Below are 19571 nucleotides of genomic sequence, written 5' to 3'. Positions count from 1 at the left end.
TGAATTTTTTGTATCTTTAGTTGGGTGTGTGGGAAATTATATAGTGGCTAAATAAGTAATTATTAAATTGTTGAAAAGAATAAATTTATAAAGTAAAAAGCAAGTTAAATTAATAAATAAGATGAAGTTGAAAGTGACTTTGGTGCCAAAAAAATATAATTAAATTAAATCACTTTTTATGGAGCAAAAAAGGGTTATTTATTTAAAATTGTTTATAAAATGAAATTGCTCATAGAAGACTTATAAAAGGGTTGAAGAGGCTTATTTTCTTTCATTCTAGTCTATTCATCTTTGGTGAAAAATCTTAATGGGACTTTAAGCTATTGCTCAGCCTTCCAGCCTTGGCATGGAAACTCTTATGGTGAAGATTAGTTTCGGTTTAAGTACTTCTTTGGGCTTCGGTTTGGGTATGTGGGTATGACAAATTTTTCCCTCTTGGATACAGGTCGGGTTCGTACATACGTACATATGTTTGTGTGTGTGTGTGTGTATATATATATATATATATATATAAGTATATCAGAGTATTAAAAATCGTTGTGATTCATCTGGTTTAGGCGATTTCGCTTGACCTGGCCGATTTTTGCTGACCCGTTGAATCGGATTGGTATTTTTGGCCTTGAATCGCCATGAATTGTCGAATTGGGCAATTTCTCCAAAAACCACCTAAAATCATTTGGAAAATCAACTAAATCGGCCCAAAAATTGGCAATTTGGTTACAAATCACCAAGAATCACCAAAGTTTTTATGTATGTGATGGATTCATTGTTTATGTTCCTTATTTATGTATGTTAGACTATAGCTTCTATTTGTTGATGTTCTAGTGTGTTAAGTTATATTGAATAATGGGTGCATGAAGTAAGTTTTAAATAATTAAAATCTCTAAATTTCACTGGTTTTTCACTTTGCCAATTCATGGCCGGTTCATGAGTCGAGTCAGCCTTGCTGGTTTCGATCCAATTCCGAGTTTTGTTTTTCTGATGTATCTACATACATACATGTTTCAACATAAAAAACATAAATTAAAGTGATACTTGTAAATCCATAATTGCCAATGAAATTATAAACAAAATATCTTATATATCATATTAATAATTGGCAAAAATGAAAATACTAGTCTCAAAATGTCGTTACACAATGAAAATTCAAATTACAATTAACATAGAATATTCATATTTTCTTCATCAAAGGCATCAGACACAATCTACTTCATAGTTTGCTTCTAAATGTAAAGGCTCATTACAAAGATTTGCTTGGTATATTCATACAAAGATTTGATAATGATTTAAAAGCAATGCATACTTAATTTCATATGCATACACATATTGTAGTATATTTGCTTGGGTATTATGCTCAAGTTCTTCCTAGTTGCTTAGGTTCATTGTGGGTTCTTCATAGGAGAACCCGTAGAGAATCCAAGCATGCAAGAAGAACCCAAGAAGAATTAGTACTAGAGCCATACCAGTAGCAGGACCCAAGTCTAAATAGATGAACCCAATAATTGAGGATTCGTTAATGAAAGATATACTTGTTGATGGGAGTTTGATGACCACATTAACACAAAATAAGATACCAAGGTATCTTATTATCTCTTGAGCAAGGTCTGCAATGTCCTTTTACTGATTTTTTTATGATATTTCCAGCCTCAAATCAGAACTTTAAAATCAAACAACCAATATTACAAAGATCTGCCAATTTCCCAATAAAACCCAAATCGGGTATGTCCAAATTAGTGCCAAAAACTTCACAACTTCACAAATTATTAATAAATCTGAAAATGGACATTTTTACAGAAATTTCAGCAGCATAACAGCCTACAAAATGACATTTCCAGATTTGTATAGCCTTTACACAACAGCCCACAAATGTAGGGCAAATCTATGCTCAATCGGGCTCCCGAAATTAACACAAAAAATGCCCGGAAACACCACAAAACACTCATAAACTATCTCAGAAGTTTAATCACGACCCAATACATATATTCAGCCCTATTTTAACATCATAAAGTCTGAAATACAGCAGCAAACCAAACTGATATGAAACACTCAACTGAAAACCCAAACTCAAACCAAAAACAACTCCGAAAACACCCAAATCGGCACTATTCAGCACAAAGGCAAACTCTGTATGAGCATGCACATGGAATGGCTTCAAACTCCCGTCCTTAGCCTTCCTGGAAACCTGCAAACTCCCGTTCTTGGGTCTCCTTCTCCACAGGTTTGGCAGCCTCTGAAGAACAACAAGAAAATTAGCAAGAATCAAGATGTAGAATGAGCCCAAAATGCCTCCAAACCCCTTTTAAAGAGGGCATAACCCTAACTCACGTCCAAGAGGGGTTAATAAAATATAATTTAATAATAATTTTTATTTATTAATCCATTGGTTTCCAAAGATTAGCCCCTTTTTCTGAAATTTCACCTTTTTGGAGCCTGCCTGCCTTAACAAAGTTTATTTTTTTTAAAATTATTTGAATAGGGGACATGACAAGTCCTCCCCTCCCAAATATTGCTTGTCCTCAAGCAATGAAGGTTGGAATTCTCAAGAATATGTGCTCCTTCCCAAGTTGCATCCTCTAGTGGTAATCCTTTCCATTTGACCAAATGCTCTATGATGCTCCTATTTCTCAACCTTTTCTCTCTTGTATCCAAAATCTCTTCTGGTATCAAAACTAATTTCCCTTCATCATCAAGAGGGGGTAATTCTGTAGATACTATGGTTTGCTGGCCTAAAACCTTCTTTAAGCAAGATACATGAAAAATATTATGTATTTTGCTGTTTGGTGGGAGCTCCAATTCATAAGCTACCTCTCCTACCTTCTTGATGATTTTATAAGGCCCATAGAACCTTGGCTTGAGTTTCTCTGCCCCACTTCTCTTCAAGGTGCTTTGCTTATATGGCTGCAACCTAACAAATACCAAATCTCCCACCTCAAAAGATCTTTCAATCCTTTTCCTGTCAGCATATATCTTTTGTTGGTTTTGTGCATGTTGTAGATTATCCTTGAGGGACCTTATTATGTCTTGGCTTTGCTTGATGAAATCACTTGCTGCGGGTACTCTGCTATCGGAAAGTATTAGATCAACAAAGGAAAGGGCATCATAACCATAAAGAGCACGAAAAGGAGGCATACCAATAGACATGTGATGAGATGTATTGTAACAATACTCCCCTAGGTGTAACCATTTCACCCAAGCATGTTGTTGATTTGAAACATAGTTCCTCAAATATCCTTCTATCCATTTATTAACTATCTCTGTTTGTCCATCTGTTTGAGGGTGATAGCTAGTACTGGGAGTGAGTTCAGTTCTTGCCAAATGAAAGAGCTCCTTCCAAAAAGAGCTGAGGAATCTACTGTCCCGGTCACTAACAATGTTTCTAGGCAAACCATGTAATCTAAAAATTTCCTTGAAGAACAATTCGACCACTTGTGATGCCTTGAAATCAGATGTGATAGGAAAGAAATGTGCATACTTAGTTAGTCTATCTACCACCACATATATGCAATCCTTACCTTGAACCTTGGGCAACCCAGTGATGAAATCTATGGAAATACTTTCCCATTTTTGTTCGGGAATAGGAAGCGGCTGCAACAACCCTGCAGGAAAATTTTGCTCACTCTTGCTTTGTTGGCATATCATACATTCCTTAATGTGTTTAAGGACATCCTCCTTCATACCCTTCCATGAAAACCGCTCTCGAATTTCCCTGTATGTCTTGAAGTATCCCTGGTGACCAGCCAAAGGTGTGTCATGAAAGACCCTCAATATCCTCTCCTTAGTTTTTGACCTTGGCACTAAGAAGATTCTGTTCTTGTAATAAATCAATTCATCAACAACCTTGTACCCATTATCATCCACTAACTTATCCAAAATCTTGGTGGCATATGAATCTTTAGCATACTCTAAAATTATGGAGACTTTCCAATCAACAGAGATAGATGATAAGGAACACAAAGTGGGCTTTCTTGAGAGAGCATCAGCAACCACATTATTCTTTCCTTTCATGTATTCAATATCAAAATCATAAGCTTGCAATTTGCTTACCCATTTTTGTTGACGATCATTCAAATCCCTTTGGTTCAAGAAGAACCTGAGGCTATTATGGTCTGTCTTTACAATGAATCTCCCACATTCCAAATATTGTCTAAACTTATGAAGTGCATGCATGATTGCCAACATTTCCTTATCATAGATGGAGTACCCTTTCTCTGATTGATTTAATTTTCGACTCTCAAATGCTATTGGATGTCCCCTTTGAGTTAGGACAGCCCCTATACCTTCTCCCGAAGCATCACATTCAACAACAAAAGGTAAAGAGAAGTCTGGAATTGCAAGCACAGGGTATGAACTCATTACCTCCTTAAGCTTATCAAATGTTTTTTGTGCCTTTTCTGTCCAAACAAAAGCTCCTTTCTTTGTCAAATCAGTCAAGGGGGCAGCAAGCTGAGAAAATCCCTTGGGAAATCTCCTATAGTAGCTACACAACCCGAAGAAACCTCTCAACTGTGTAAGATTAGTGGGTGGAGGCCAATCCAAAATTGTCTGAATTTTTTGTTGATCAACCTGTACTCCTTTAGAGCTTATAAGATGTCCCAAATATAGGATCTCTGTCAAACCAAACTCACATTTAGATAGCTTAGCATAGAAGGATTGCTGCTCCAAGATTCCCAAAACAGTGTCTATGTGCTTTAGATGCTCTTCCCATGTTTTACTGTATATCAGGATATCATCAAAAAATACTAAAACAAATTTTCGAAGATGCTGACTGAATACCTTATTCATACAAGATTGGAATGTTGCAGGTGCATTAGTGAGTCCAAATGGCATAACAAGAAATTCAAAGTGCCCATAGTGACATCTGAAAGCAGTCTTTTCCACATCTTCACTCCTCATTCGGATTTGATGGTAGCCTGATCTTAAGTCAATTTTTGAGAAGTATACAGCACCATGTAACTCATCAATGAGTTCATCTATGCGTGGTATGGGATACCTATTTTTTATGGTCTTCTTGTTTAGAGCCCTATAGTCTATACACATTCTCATTGTACCATCCTTTTTCTTGACAGGTACCATAGATGATGCAAATGGACTAGAGCTAGGCCTTATGAATCCCATGTCCAGGAGTTCTTTAATAGTTTTTTCAATTTCTTCCTTATAACCTCTTGGATGGCGGTATGGGGTTGTTATAACTGGTTTGGCACCCTGTTCTAACTCTATAACATGCTCAAAACCTCTATCTGGTGGTAATCCTGGAGGCAAATCATTGAAAACTATACTATGCTTATCAAGAATATTTTGAATTTCAAAATGGAAATTACCTTGATTCTTTGGAGAGCTTGTTGGTTGGATTATGACTCCTGCTGCCCATGTTACTTGTCCTCTTCGAAAAGTCCTCTCCATCCTCTTTGCAGAGACCGCCTTAGGTGCTCCATTCGATAACCCTCTCAATATGACTTCTTTCCCATTGGAATGAAATTTAAACTCCATAGTTTGATGGTTCATGTAATAGCCCCCGATAGGATGCAACCATTGAACACCCAATACAAGATCTGTCTTCCCAATACCAACCACATAGAAGTCATCACATAACTCATAATCTCCTAAGGTCATCTTGAGTTGTTTCACCACCCATGTGCAAGGCATAGTGAATCCATCAGCTACAGTAACATTGAATCCCTCAAAATCTTCTGCTTTAAGCCCTCTTTTCATGACAAATCCCTCATCAATAAAATTGTGAGTTGCCCCACTATCAAGAAGAACAGTCAACCTTTGCCCTGCTAGTACCCCTCGAATTCGGAAGGGATGGTATCTTGGGACTCCTGATAATGCTGCTAAAGTGCCATCCTTGCTGATTTCTTTTACTTTCTCTTCTTCTACCTCCTCCTTAGTATCATGAAATTCCTCATGCTCATCTGAATCAGATTCTGAAGCAACTTCAATATAGTGCACTTGACCTTTCCCCAAACATCTGTGTCCTGGAACCCATGGTTCTCTACAAGTAAAACAAAGCTTTTTCCTTCGTAATTCACTCCTAGTCTCTTCATCTACCTTCTTTTTTGCCACATTTGTCACATCTTTTGGTGGTAGTGTTGGGAAAGTCTTTTTCTGAAAATTTCCCTTATGTTGCCAAAGATTTGGGGGTTTTTTATTAGTGATTGATTTCATAGGCACGCAAGTTTCAAGTTGCAAGCTTCTTTTGATAGCTTCCTGTAAGGTTGAGGGTGAGAAAGCCTTAACCAAACCCTTAACAGATAAACCATCAAGAAAAAGATAAACGATCCTCTTTTCACTCATATTAGGTACTATAACAGCCACTTTTTGAAATTCTTCTATATACTCATTAACTGATTTGGTTTGCTTCAACTTTGACAATTCTTTAAAGTACTCTTCATCATCCTTGAGGTCAAATCTATCTATCACCCTTTGACTGAAATCTTCAAATGTAGTTACTTGATCGTGACCTTGAGTAGTCATTCCATGATACCACCAATCATAGGCTGCATCTTCCAAGTGTAGACTTGCAAATTGAATAGCATCACTCTCTTTCATGGGGTTAAGTGTGAAGAAAGTTTGTAATTTTTGTAGCCATGCTCTAGCTGAAATTTTATTTGTTCCATCAAAAGTAGGTGCTGTAAACTTGCTTATTTTATTTTTGAGCTCTCTTCCACTTGTGTCATGCTCTCTCCTGTTCTCTTTCTTGGGCATCAAAGCGTTCATCATATCCACATATTCTCTAAAAGGAACTGAACTACGAAAGTCATCATCTAAGCCATTGTAAGTAGCTCTTAATGTAATCAAATTACCTGTAACCTCTTCCACTGGATTAATGGCTGGATTTGGTACTGGTGGCTCATCTGCAGGCAAGAAAATAGATTTGGTTGATTTAGATGGTGTAGATCTCCCATTTCTTGGCTCCTCTGAAGTGCTCCCTTTCTCATTAATAGATGCAATTCCTTGTAATTTTTCTGTCAATATTCGCAAAGCCTCTCTAGTTTCCGCCAAACCATCCACTGTTTGCTTCTGAGTATTTTGGATGTTTGGAAGAATTTCTTTGCCATCTCATCTGGATCAGCCATACTTTTTTTTTCCTTGGATTTTGTACTTTTGCTTTCAACTGGGGGTTTGATCAAAATTTCTTTATTCTTTTCTCGTTGCGAATATCTTTTTTCTCTTTCACTTAGTTGCATGCAATCATAAAATATGACATGCAAGATCTGGGTAGTTATCAAAACTTGACATGCAAAATTTGGGTAGTTGTTAAAACTGACATGCAACTTCTACAAACCCTCAGGCTGGCAAGATCACGGCTCTGATACCACTGCAATGTCCCTTTACTGATTTTTTTATGATATTTTCAGCCTCAAATCAGAACTTTAAAATCAAACAACCAATATTACAAAGATCTGCCAATTTCCCAATAAAACCCAAATCGGGTATGTCCAAATTAGTGCCAAAAACTTCACAACTTCACAAATTATTAATAAATCTGAAAATGGACATTTTTACAGAAATTTCAGCAGCATAACAGCCTACAAAATGACATTTCCAGATTTGTATAGCCTTTACACAACAACCCACAAATGTAGGGCAAATCTATGCTCAATCGGGCTCCCGAAATTAACACAAAAAATGCCCGGAAACACCACAAAACACTCATAAACTATCTCAGAAGTTTAATCACGACCCAATACATATATTCAGCCCTATTTTAACATCATAAAGTCTGAAATACAGCAGCAAACCAAACTGATATGAAACACTCAACTGAAAACCCAAACTCAAATAAAAAACAACCCCGAAAACACCCAAATCGGCACTATTTAGCACAAAGGCAAACTCTGTATGAGCATGCACATGGAATGGCTTCAAACTCCCGTCCTTAGCCTTCCTGGAAACCTGCAAACTCCCGTTCTTGGGTCTCCTTCTCCACAGGTTTGGCAGCCTCTGAAGAACAACAAGAAAATTAGCAAGAATCAAGATGTAGAATGAGCCCAAAATGCCTCCAAACCCCTTTTAAAGAGGGCATAACCCTAACTCACGTCCAAGAGGGGTTAATAAAATATAATTTAATAATAATTTTTATTTATTAGTCCATTGGTTTCCAAAGATTAGCCTTTTTTTTCGAAATTTCACCTTTTTGGAGCCTGCCTGCCTTAACAAAGTTTATTTTTTTTTTAATTATTTGAATAGGGGACATGACAAGGTCCCAAGAATGCTAAGATCGTGAAAAATCATATAGGTAATTTGTAATAACCCCAATAGGTTATAATTTCTTCAAACACCAAAAATCTTTATACTTCAGTTGTTTGACATTTCGTCAAACACTTTGCAAGCAAGCTCTGATACCACTGTAATAACCCTCCTCAAATCTGCTCTCAAAGATGCTGATTGAAGGCTCAAAGAATTTTGTCAAACAATTCACATGCGAGAGACATATGACTGATATAGTATTTCAGCTTGCTTTAAATGACTTTTTTCCAATTTGCATCAATGAGAATCTAGTGATAGAAGATTACAATGAACTACACAATGACCTAACATGAGTGTGCTCCTAATTTTGACAATATTCAATGCATATATTATGATCTAAGCATGAGAAAAGAACACCTACAGCCAACTGACATTTTTGCAAATAGTTGGTATGCAAACTATCTAGCTGATAAATAATGAGATTGAATTGCTTAAATGACACCAGCAACTATTATCTTTTTGATCGCAATCAAATTTATAATACAATGCTCATGAAATATGGCCAAGACTTTGGCATTTACATGGATTACAAAATGACAATGCTGGTATAATGCACACTTACAGCTGAAACTTATAATAACCTAAAAAATACAATACTAACAAAGGACCCTGGTTGTAGATGGCTGTAATAATTTTCCTTCAATGCTGCCACTTCTGCTTTACTTTTTTGAATTGCTTTTTTGGCCTTTTTTTACGGTTCCGCTTTTTCCGCTTGCTTTTTCGATTCCGTTTTTTCTGCTTGCTTTTTCGATTCCGCTTTTTCCGCCTGCTTTTTTGGTTCCGCTTTTTCCGCTTGCTTTTTCGATTTCGCTTTTTCGGCTTGCTTTTTCGATTCCGCTTTTTCCGACTGCTTTTTCGGTTCCTCTTTTTCGGACTGCTTTTTTGTTTCTGCTTTTTCGGATTGCCACCCTGTTGAATCTCAAGACCATATCTTTCAATGGCGTCAAGATTTTCAGCTTGAAGGGATTTCGTCCTTCAAACTAATGAGACATAACCTCCAGAAAATTCTCCAATTTCTTTGATATTTCCAACCATGCTAAAAAGAAGCTCTTCCATTTCTTTTATAGTGTTCTCACAAGAGCTCCGTCCTTCATTTTCTCAATGTGGGATAAAACATAACTCCCTTTATGTAACTTATGTCTCCAATGTGTTATAAAATAAAGGGGACTCTTTTAATTTAAATATTTCCCACAAACTATAGTCTATGCATTAATAAAGTTAAATATTTAAATTTAACTTTATAAAATAGCTTTATCAATGCATAACAAATCTTATCAATGATAAACAAGTCTTCTTGTCGATTTTAAACAATTACCATCAACATACCGCTGCCCGTGGATGTCCGACCATGTCCAAGATGACTTACTATAAATAGTAAGTATGCCCAAGGTTGCCTCAAAACCCCTTAGAAAGACCTGCAATTGAAACTATCTAGGCCAAATGGCCTCTAAGCCCCTTTAATGTCCTGGTTAGCCTACGGGACCGTGGGGAAATAGGCTAACGACAAAATCATGCTATGAATGCTAAAAAGGGGACATTACATAATTCCAAGGTTCCTTTTTATGTGCAGATTAGCTCTATGGTCATTGTGATATGTTGCTAACACAAAGGGACATACGTTTGAATCGTTTTACACCTCCTTTGCAATGCTATAGCTGGAACTTCTTCATCGGATATGGAGATCTTGTGATGCTTCTTCTTTGAATCAACACAATTGAAATGAACTGAAATTAAAAGGGGAAAGGGTTAGAGAGATCTAAATCTACTACTAAGGACAACGATACCAATGCATAGTGCTCCAATGGAAAAACTCCAAACAACCAAGTTCTTCTTTGCTATGATCAACTACAACTCCACAAGAACTAAGTGTAACCTTTTGAGGGTTATGCAAAGATTTTTCCTATCAGAAAGTACACAATCATAACAAACAATGCATGTTTAATGATCAAAGTTAAGCATCCATATAATAGAGGCTCAAACTAACTTTACACTGCAACTTATAATTATTAAGATGCAAAAAGTATGAGTCATGAAAATTCATCAAATACCATTACATTCTCCATTGAAACCAAAACAGTTTTTGTAACAATTGAGAAATTGGAATAATATGCAATATGTTCAAATAAACATGAACCCACCATATCTTCAATGAAATCATTTTTTTATTTCTCCAAGTCTTACAACAATGTATTCTCCTATGATCTATCCTACTTCTACTGTAAGGTGCAAGATCTCTTTAATTATAACAAGCACGCTATCTATTTATCTCCCTATCTGATATAATTACAAATCAAAAGGCAGGGCCTCTAAACATGTTTTCAAATTACAAGGTAGAACTCAGATTGAAACAACAAGGGCCTAGATTTTGCCACCTCAACCCTAATTAAGGTTAGGTAATGGAGAGAGATTCAATCATAATTAAGCAGGTCCATTGGACGAATCAGATGAGAAGTCATTCAACACAAAGAAAGTGGTCAAATCGATCATTTATGAAGCAAGATTCCCATTGTGCATTAAATGGTTGGCTGCCGAGAATAGATTATGCTTGATTCCCTTCTTTAAATATAATGAATTTGGATATCTTGACTTGAAGACCTGTGATTGGCTGGTGAAGATGATTGAATGCCATTTCAACTTGTTGGTTGCCATATAGATGCGAGCATTTTCTAACTGCATCATTTTGTAACCAAGGTCCAACTTCGATTAACTCCTCTAAAACTATCTCTGTTTGCAGATTTTCATCCTTACACGCACTTGCATAAGAATTCACTTTCTTCAAATGGATTTGACTCCCTCGTCGATGATTTTGTCACTGAAATTTCTGACTTTTGATCTTGCATTTGATGATTTATACTTGAACTTTGATCTTTGAGGCCTTAAACCTTGAATGCCTTGAACTGGATCCCTCGAATCTTGGATGTCTAAAACACTAGAATTGGGATTTTGGGACTTAGTGTCTTCCTTGTGTTGATTTTATACCAGTAATGAAGATAAGTAACAAAACAAAAATAATGAACACAAAGACACAACAAATACCCTCCAACTTGAGGGAGAAAAACCTATGACAAACATATCACTTATATATATAAAGAAAGAGTAGAGCACTAAATTATAATGTCTTAGTATCCATCTCCCTTTGAGCGAAAAACATCAATCTGTGTATCTATGTGAATGTCTTGTTGAAGAATATAAAACATGTCTTGACCCTTTGTTGTCTTGACAATGAATGGTTGGCCTCTTACATGCAAAGATGATGTTATAAATTGAGGTGTCATCTGCGATGATTCAACTTCTGTAAAATATTAGTTGAAATGAAGTGTCACTGCCCTTGAGTTGAACCTATATTTTTTTATTTCGATTTTAGGGGAGAAAGATAACTCTTGCCTATTTAACATCAACACTTTGTCTTAGCTAGGCAATTATCATTCTTGATATTAATGTCATGGAGTCTCTTAACATGACAGCAATACCCACTTGTGGAAAAGAGTTTATCCTGAAATCTGTCAATGTGATAACGTCGTGGAGTCACTCAACATGATGTCCACCATGGCTACTCCAATGTGTGGAAATAAACATGTGGAAAAGTGCTCATCATAGAGTCTCTCAATATGATGTCCACCTTGGCTACTCCTATGAGGGGAAAGAACAACTTCTCATAGAGGGCTTTCACCTCATATTTATCCATCCCAATGAAATATGTATTTTAGCAAGTAGAAGGGTCCCTGATATTGAGACTCCCTTTCAGCAAGGGGAACAAGAATATTCCACAGATTTCACCAAGAAAAAATAGGAAATTAATGCATTGGCCAATTCAAATCAATCTTTGTGATCATAGGCATGTGAGAAAACTTCCAAATTTAATCAAATTTCAAGAATCTCGGATGTTTGGGCTCAATACTAATCTTGGATTTTCATACTTACGCGAATTGACCTCTTCCTTTTAACCTCTCACGTTGACCTTTGGTGCCAATTCAAAGTTCAAACACGAGGGGATTTCCACTTTTAATTCAATCTTCAATATTTTTCCCTTGCTTATGCAACATCAAACTTGGATTTTCCATTTAAATCGTATTTGCCCCATCTTTGACCTTAGGCACCAATTTAATCATGACATAATTCTCCAACTTAGGCTAGATCTTGATATTCCAATGTCCCCATCAATCTTGACTTCAATTCTTGTCACTCAATTTCTTATTTTTCAACCCCTGCTTTAACACACAATAGTCATAGGCAGATTTTAAATATTTGAGCACTTTCTATTGTTTCCTTGCAATATTGTTCTGGGTGCAAATGAAGTATAGTTGAGGTTTTCAACATTTAAAACAAATTTCTTTGGGCAATATAAATTAGAGTGCAAATAAGACCTAGTGAAGGATTTTAGCTTTTGTAACAAATCTCATTCCCCCGGTGGATTAGTTGTGATGGGTACAAATTATAGATAGCAGAGGAATTTTTGTTTAAAACTAGTCTCCTTGCCCATTAAGTTTTAGTGCTCATGGGTGCACCACAAATAGGTAGGAAATTTTCGTAGTTTGGACAAATTTCATGATATGCTAGGGATAGTGCTTTTGAGCGCATGTTTGGCATGGAGGAGGATTTTCAAAGACTTGTAACATTCCTTGGCATTTGAGAAATCTGCACTATGAGGCGTACTTAAAGCATGATGATAGATTTCTTTTTTTAAGTTGGGTGGGATTCCTTAAGCATTGTGGTCTAGTGCTATTGAGTGCATTCTAAGCCTTGAGAAGGATTGTAAAATTTTGCAACAATTTCAAAGCATGAGCAATTTCATGCCTGTGGGTGTAGATCAAATCCTTGAGGAGGATTTTACAATGTGAACAAATTTGTTAACCCTATGGAAAACACCACTTTGGGCACATCTGAGGTATGCAAATGGATTTTTGAAGTTTTGAAGAATTTCTTGGGCATAAATTTGACTATTTGAAGGATTTTTGTTTTTCAAAGAAATTATTTGACCTTGTAGTATGAGTGCCCATGGGCCTTGAGCTTGGTGAAGGATCTTCACTACACTATCATTTTTTGCACTGATCTGTAGCCATTGTATCCATAGTTTGCATTTCTTCCCTCCTTGATTCAATTTCCTCCTTTAGGCGTTGATTACAATTTTCCATGCTTATTAGTGATTCTTCATGACTTTTCATCTTTTTGATGCTTTTTCAATGATGTCCTTCAGACTTTAGCAAACTTCATGCTTTTCCAGACTTGTTTGACTTTTGGATGGTTTCTTAAAGATTTTCTTCAAACTTAGCCATTATTCCATCCTATTTTATCCTTTTGACTTTTGGATGCATTTTCAGAGATGCTCTCAGACTTGGTCATTTTGGATTACTGCCTCATTTGATCACATTTCTAGTTATAGATCTGAATATCCTTTGTTTCTTCCTCTATTGGTGCTCACCATTTACCAAAAATAGGCTTAAATAGTTTAAATGCAAAATTAGGCCAAACAGAGACACAATGAAACTTACTAACATAGACAGTGCTAAAAATTGTAAGTTATTCCATACTCAAAATAAGGCCAATTTGGGACACAACGAAATTTACTAAAAATGGAAATGTCTAAAACTAGTAAGTACATCAAAATGCTCAAAATCTGACTCGCACTCTCTGTGATGATCAATTCCTTATCATACTTGACCAAATTCATCGATTCTCTTAAAATTTCCATTTTCAAAGGCAAATGGCACACAATTCTATATTTAGCATGAATCATCTATGTATTTCAAGGGGTGGGAGATGACATTGATCTTAAAAAAGACTCAGCTTATTCATAAAACAAAGGGGATTTCTATTTACAATGAGGCAATATGTGGAAAGGTCACAACACTACCTTAGTTGATTTGCAAGTGGAATCATCCAGGTTTCACATTGTGATGAAAGTTTTGTTGGTAAATCAATTGATAAGTAGGAGATAATTTCCATAGCAAGTCAAATTGTGATGTTGCTATCAGGATTTAACTGTGTGATTTTGAGTCAAACTCATTGATCCATGTTTCATGAGTAGTGATTCAACATGAATCCATCTCTCATGAGAATAAATGGAACAATTAGCACTCACTGGATCTAGGTGATGCTCATAGGGGTGAAGCATCGGGACTTCCCGGGAGGTCACCCATCCCAGTACTACTCCAACTTGAGCGCGTTTGACTACGGAGTTTCCTACATGGTTAAACCCAAAGCTTGCAACCCCATTTGCAAAACCTTCACCAAGTGTTGTGTCTTATGAACCATTCATTAGAAAGCCTCTTAAGCTCATCAATTGATAAGTAGGAGATAATATCCACAAGTAGTCAAATTGTGATATTTGCTATCAGGATTTAATTGTGTGATTTTGAGTCAAACTCATTGACCCATGTTTTATGAGTAGTGATTCAACATGAATCCATCTCTCATGAGAATAAATGAAACACTTAGCACTCATTGGATCTAGGTGATGCTCACAGGGGTGAAGCATCGGGACTTCCCAGGAGGTCGCCCATCCCAGTACTACTCCAGCCTGAGCGCGCTTAACTATGGAATTTCCTCCATGGTTAAACCCAAAGCTTGTAACCCCATTTGCAAAACCTTCACCGAGTGTTGTGCCTTACGAACCATTCATTAGAAAGCCCCTTAAGCCCCTTAAGCTCATCATAGATTTGAGGAATTGCTGAGCACTTGGCAGGATTCTGAGACTTGAGAGTTGTGAGACTGGTTGAGTTGACTCCTCCAGTTGCCTAGGACTCATGAGGGGAGTCCGGTCGAGTACTCAGTCAAGTCTTAGGCAAAAGCATATCAAGACTCGGGCTCAGATTGGTGAGGCTCGAGCTTGGAATCTCATTTTGTTGTCAGATCAAGATGTGTCTAGGCAAAATTTGAACTTTAAGTTCCATTCTTTTTTTCATTTTGAAATTAAAAAAAGCTTGGCTGTGTAGGTATAAAAGGGTGTTGGGCCAGATAAAGTGGGAAAGAACAGTCCTGAAAAAGCACAATTTTTTCCTATAAATGCATTTTTTTCATTTCTGCCCCTCAAAGTTTCAAACCCATTAGGGACAACTCAAAGCCCCACTGGACTTTGAGATATCTGATCATATAAGAAATTTGATTGCACTGAGGGGGGTTGGGAGTGGAGACCAACATGAGATCCTAGACACCTAAATTTTATCACTACCATAATATAATTGATCAATGATGAAGTTTTATACTATCAATATCAAAGATTTAAGAGTGATACCTTTCCTTAAGTATCCACTAAACCAGGGAAGAGGAAGATGTAAAATGTTCGTTTATTAAAATCAACAGCCTAATACAGGGGTGCTGGCTTTTACAATAACAATGTACTAACAGTAAAGGGGCTGGCAAGACCACAATACCATCGAAGGTAACGAAAGCACATAAGCGGGGGTGCTGATTTTTACATTAACGACACACAAACAGTAAAGGTGCTGAAAAACCAAAATGCAAACCCATGGCCCAGCCCAACTCTGCTACCCGTGACTTTGGTTTAGAGTAAACGTTCAGAAATTAATAGGTGAACTCGGACTGGTAAAGAGTTTGAGTGCATAAGATATCTTGATCATTGCTAATTTTCTTTTAAGAATAGATTGGTTGCTCGTTATAAAATTCTATTTGGAGTGCGATAGTTCATTATTATTATTAGTTTATGTAGACGGGTAACTTGTTTCTGATTATTGATGGGAAAACGTTCATACATTCATAGGTGAAAGAGGATTGATATGATTTTGGTTGCATTTGATATCTTATATTGGTCCGTACATTTAAAGTAATTATGCTGGGGACTTGGCATGTGTGTTTCGTTCTCTCATAATTTTAGAGATGCTGATTATAGTTTCCTAATATTATGTTTTGAGGAAATAGAGCTTTTGTAACAAGTTTCAACGTGTGCTTGCAGGGCCCTGTGACATTGTTGATGAAGTAACTGGAGATCTGAAGTTACTTTGATTGTTCTTAAATGATTAATTGAATAAAGTAGAGCACTGTAACACCTAAATATCGGTGGTGCAATTGCATATATGAAGGCCAATAGACTCTTGTGCTAGCAGTCTCCATTTTTTTTTTTGGAAATTCAAATATCTGATAAAGAAGTCTAAGTGTCTTCCCAAATTTTGGTATGATGATGATGATAAAATGGAAATATAGTACATTTCTTTTTGGTATTTTAAGATCTCAAATAAAAATGTGTTGCAATAGTGACATTGAAGTGATTGTTGTTTGGGCATATACAATTAATCAATTAATGATTAATTTAATATTTTCAATAATGGAGAAAATAATTCATTTGTGAATCAACCATCTAAATTTTATATATTTGAGCTTTTAGATTAGACTAATGGAATTCTATAAAATTCTTGTACAATTACTAAAATCAATTGTTAGTTTTACATATGCTTATCATTAAAGGATTTTATCATTACTCTATTCAAAGATTTTGTGACAAAAAATAATGATTGGAATGTTTATAAGTCTAGATGAGTTGATAGTTATCTAAATCTTTTTGAAACATATGTTTATGACATAGCAGATAAACAAGAAGCATACAAATTAAATCACAACTAACAAATAATATATATTATCACAAATTTTTAATGTTTCAAGAGAATCATAATATATATTATCACAATTTTTAATGTTTCAAGAGAATCATCCTATATAAATATGGGTGATGATCCTCATCGAAATAAATCCTTAATGAATAACCCTTTTTAACATGAGATGACCATTGATTGTACATGTTTAATACTAGTTGGCTCTTAAAAAACTACATTGTACATACATTGAAGACACACACATTACACCAATAAGTTCTCGGTAATCATTTTGAAGGAGCATGCGTTGTACATTGAATTACATAAAAGAGAAAAGTGAAAGTGGACATGCTAAAGTGAAAATTTTATACTGTCAAAAAAAACACAACACATTTAATGAGTCACTAGATATACATAAATCATTTAATGAGTCACTAGATATACATAAATTTATTTATGACAATAGATTAGCAATTACTTCAACGTGTTATCTATGTTATCATAAATGATTTATAATTTTCATCATATTCTATCTTATTTATATTATTATGAACTAAGTTAACATCCAAAACAAATCGCATAACAAATAATATAATTATTGCAATTCTTAATAATTTATATAAATTTAAGTAAGATTTCCAAAGATCTCTTATTTTTTTTTATTGGTAAGAGGCTGAAGTCAAGGTTAGTTATTATTATTTATTGTGATTAATTATTTCAATTATTAGTTAATCTTGAGTAGGTTTGAACTCAAGACGACCTAATTAAGAGGCTCACAATTCACCATTGTGTTGCAGGCTCTTGCCTTAAGTAAGATCTCCATTTTATATGAACTTTTAACAAACAATTCTCTAATACTAAGATTACATAGGCCTTGAATTGTAGAACTATTATTATAAAAAACTTACCAAAATAAATTGATAATACTAATTGGCTTCTTATAAACTATATTGGACATATACATTGAACTATTATTTGTATATCCTTCACCTTTTTAAAGGAGTGTGTATGTTGAAGTGCATCACACAAAGGTAAGATAAACATGCAAAAGGTAAAAATTTTACATAATGTGTAAAATAGATAAGCATTACTTGTCTTTGAATCATTGGGCCTACATAAGTAGTACAATTGTATATTTGGCTCGTATATTTCTTGAAAGAAAGACAATGTTGATGAATCAACAAACTGATCACATTGAAGAGAAAATTCTTTAAGATTTAAATACCAAAGGTATAATTAATGAAATTATTGATTAACATTTAGAGTTTAGTTTTTATGAACGTTAGATATTTAAAAAGTTAAATTCTATGAGTTTCTCTAACAATGTTCAAGATTAGATGAGATTTTCATATTTAGTGCATTATGATATTTTTGGGCAAGAAAAAGGTATCCAACTTTAAATTAAAAAATATGTACCATAGTTCCTCAACAAATGGTTTGTGAAGGAAAAAATGAGTAATTTTTAATAAAACAAACTAAGAGGATAAAAAAATCAGATGAAAATTGCCCAATATCTTATTGTTATTTAACTTACCTTAGTAGTGTTAGATAAACTCCATATGAAACAATAAATAGTTAGAAATACACTATAAAATTTAAAGTATTTTTTTTATTGATAAGAGACTATTTTTATTAATATTAATAGAGTAAAATAATCATCACAAGTGAGATGTCATTCATAACTCCACCTAGGTAGGTAAACTATACAAACATGCTCTTTTTACAATCCAAAATATTTCGCATTCATCTGATATATAATGTTAAAATTTTATTTTATCCATATCACCTACGCTTATCTATATATTAAGCATTTTTTAGAGAAAATGGTGGGGGTAGCTATGTGGGGGTGATGAACCACCCGTCTCACTTGCAAGAACTTTTGAGGGCCAAGAGGAGGTTGGAGCTCCTAGAGGCTAAGGAGCAAGAAAGTTACCGCAATATACAGGTGCTAATTGCAACAAATAAAACTCTTGCAGATGATAACAACACTTTAAAAGCTCAAATCTCAACGTTGCAAGAAACACTTTTAGCCGGGAAGCTTGAATGGCAGAATATGAAGGATGAATGGAAAAACCTGAATGTGACATTGGAAACAAACAAGGTCACAGCAAATACTGAGTCATCTCATAATAAGGAGAAAACGATTCTTCACACTAGTTTGCCAGGAAAGGCAGATGGTGAAGAGAAGAGAAGGAGTTTTGCAGAAGTCACCAAAACTTGGGACAAAAACAACAAACACCCTGATATGGCAAGAGAAGAGGCAAAGATTCGTGTGAACACGCAAGACAAAGAGGTCAAGGAAAGGCAGCTTAGGGCATCCAATATAATTATCAAGGGGATAAAAGACTATGGGGAAGGCGAACATACCCTTGACCTAACGAGGGATTTCCTACAAGATGTGCTGTTGTGGCAAGGACAAATCTGCCAAGATTGGAGGGTTGGCAAACCACACGCTGAGAGAAATAGGCCAATCAAGGTAGTCATGCTCAGCATTAGCGACAAACAAAATCTACTTAACAAAAAACAGCTTTTGTGGGGTTCTCGCTTCGTTTTAGAGGAGGATTTAACTATGAGACAGCAAGTAGAAAGAAGGATGGAAATGGAAAAAATCAGAACAGCTAGAAATGAAGGCAAAAGAGCTTGGATGTTCAAGGGAAAAGCAGTTATTGTTCATTTTGGCCACCGCTACAATGAAGGGTAGCAAGAAGGCAACAAAGGTGCAACAACAAACACCTTAACAGGCAGCGATACAACAAGATCCATAATCACACCTAGCGA

At 35.5% G+C, this 19571-nt stretch overlaps 1 protein-coding gene across 1 annotated transcript in view; it reads left to right on the top strand.

The window, feature by feature from the left end:
• The window catches only part of LOC149572952 (Peptidyl-tRNA hydrolase II (PTH2) family protein), a 172769-nt gene extending 156212 nt beyond the window's left edge, over positions 1-16557 (top strand). Inside the window, exon 8 of the mRNA XM_089814082.1 lies at positions 16160-16557. Within this exon, the coding sequence (XP_089670208.1) occupies positions 16160-16209 (50 nt within the window). The 3' untranslated portion in view covers positions 16210-16557. The remainder of the gene's footprint in view (positions 1-16159) is intronic.
• Positions 16558-19571: the final 3014 nt, after the last annotated feature.

This window comes from Cupressus sempervirens, chromosome 2, assembly GCF_028749045.1.
Source record: "Cupressus sempervirens isolate cs-2001-9-10 chromosome 2, ASM2874904v1, whole genome shotgun sequence".
Lineage (NCBI taxonomy): Eukaryota > Viridiplantae > Streptophyta > Pinopsida > Cupressales > Cupressaceae > Cupressus > Cupressus sempervirens.
This window is presented reverse-complemented; position numbering and strand designations above follow the sequence as displayed.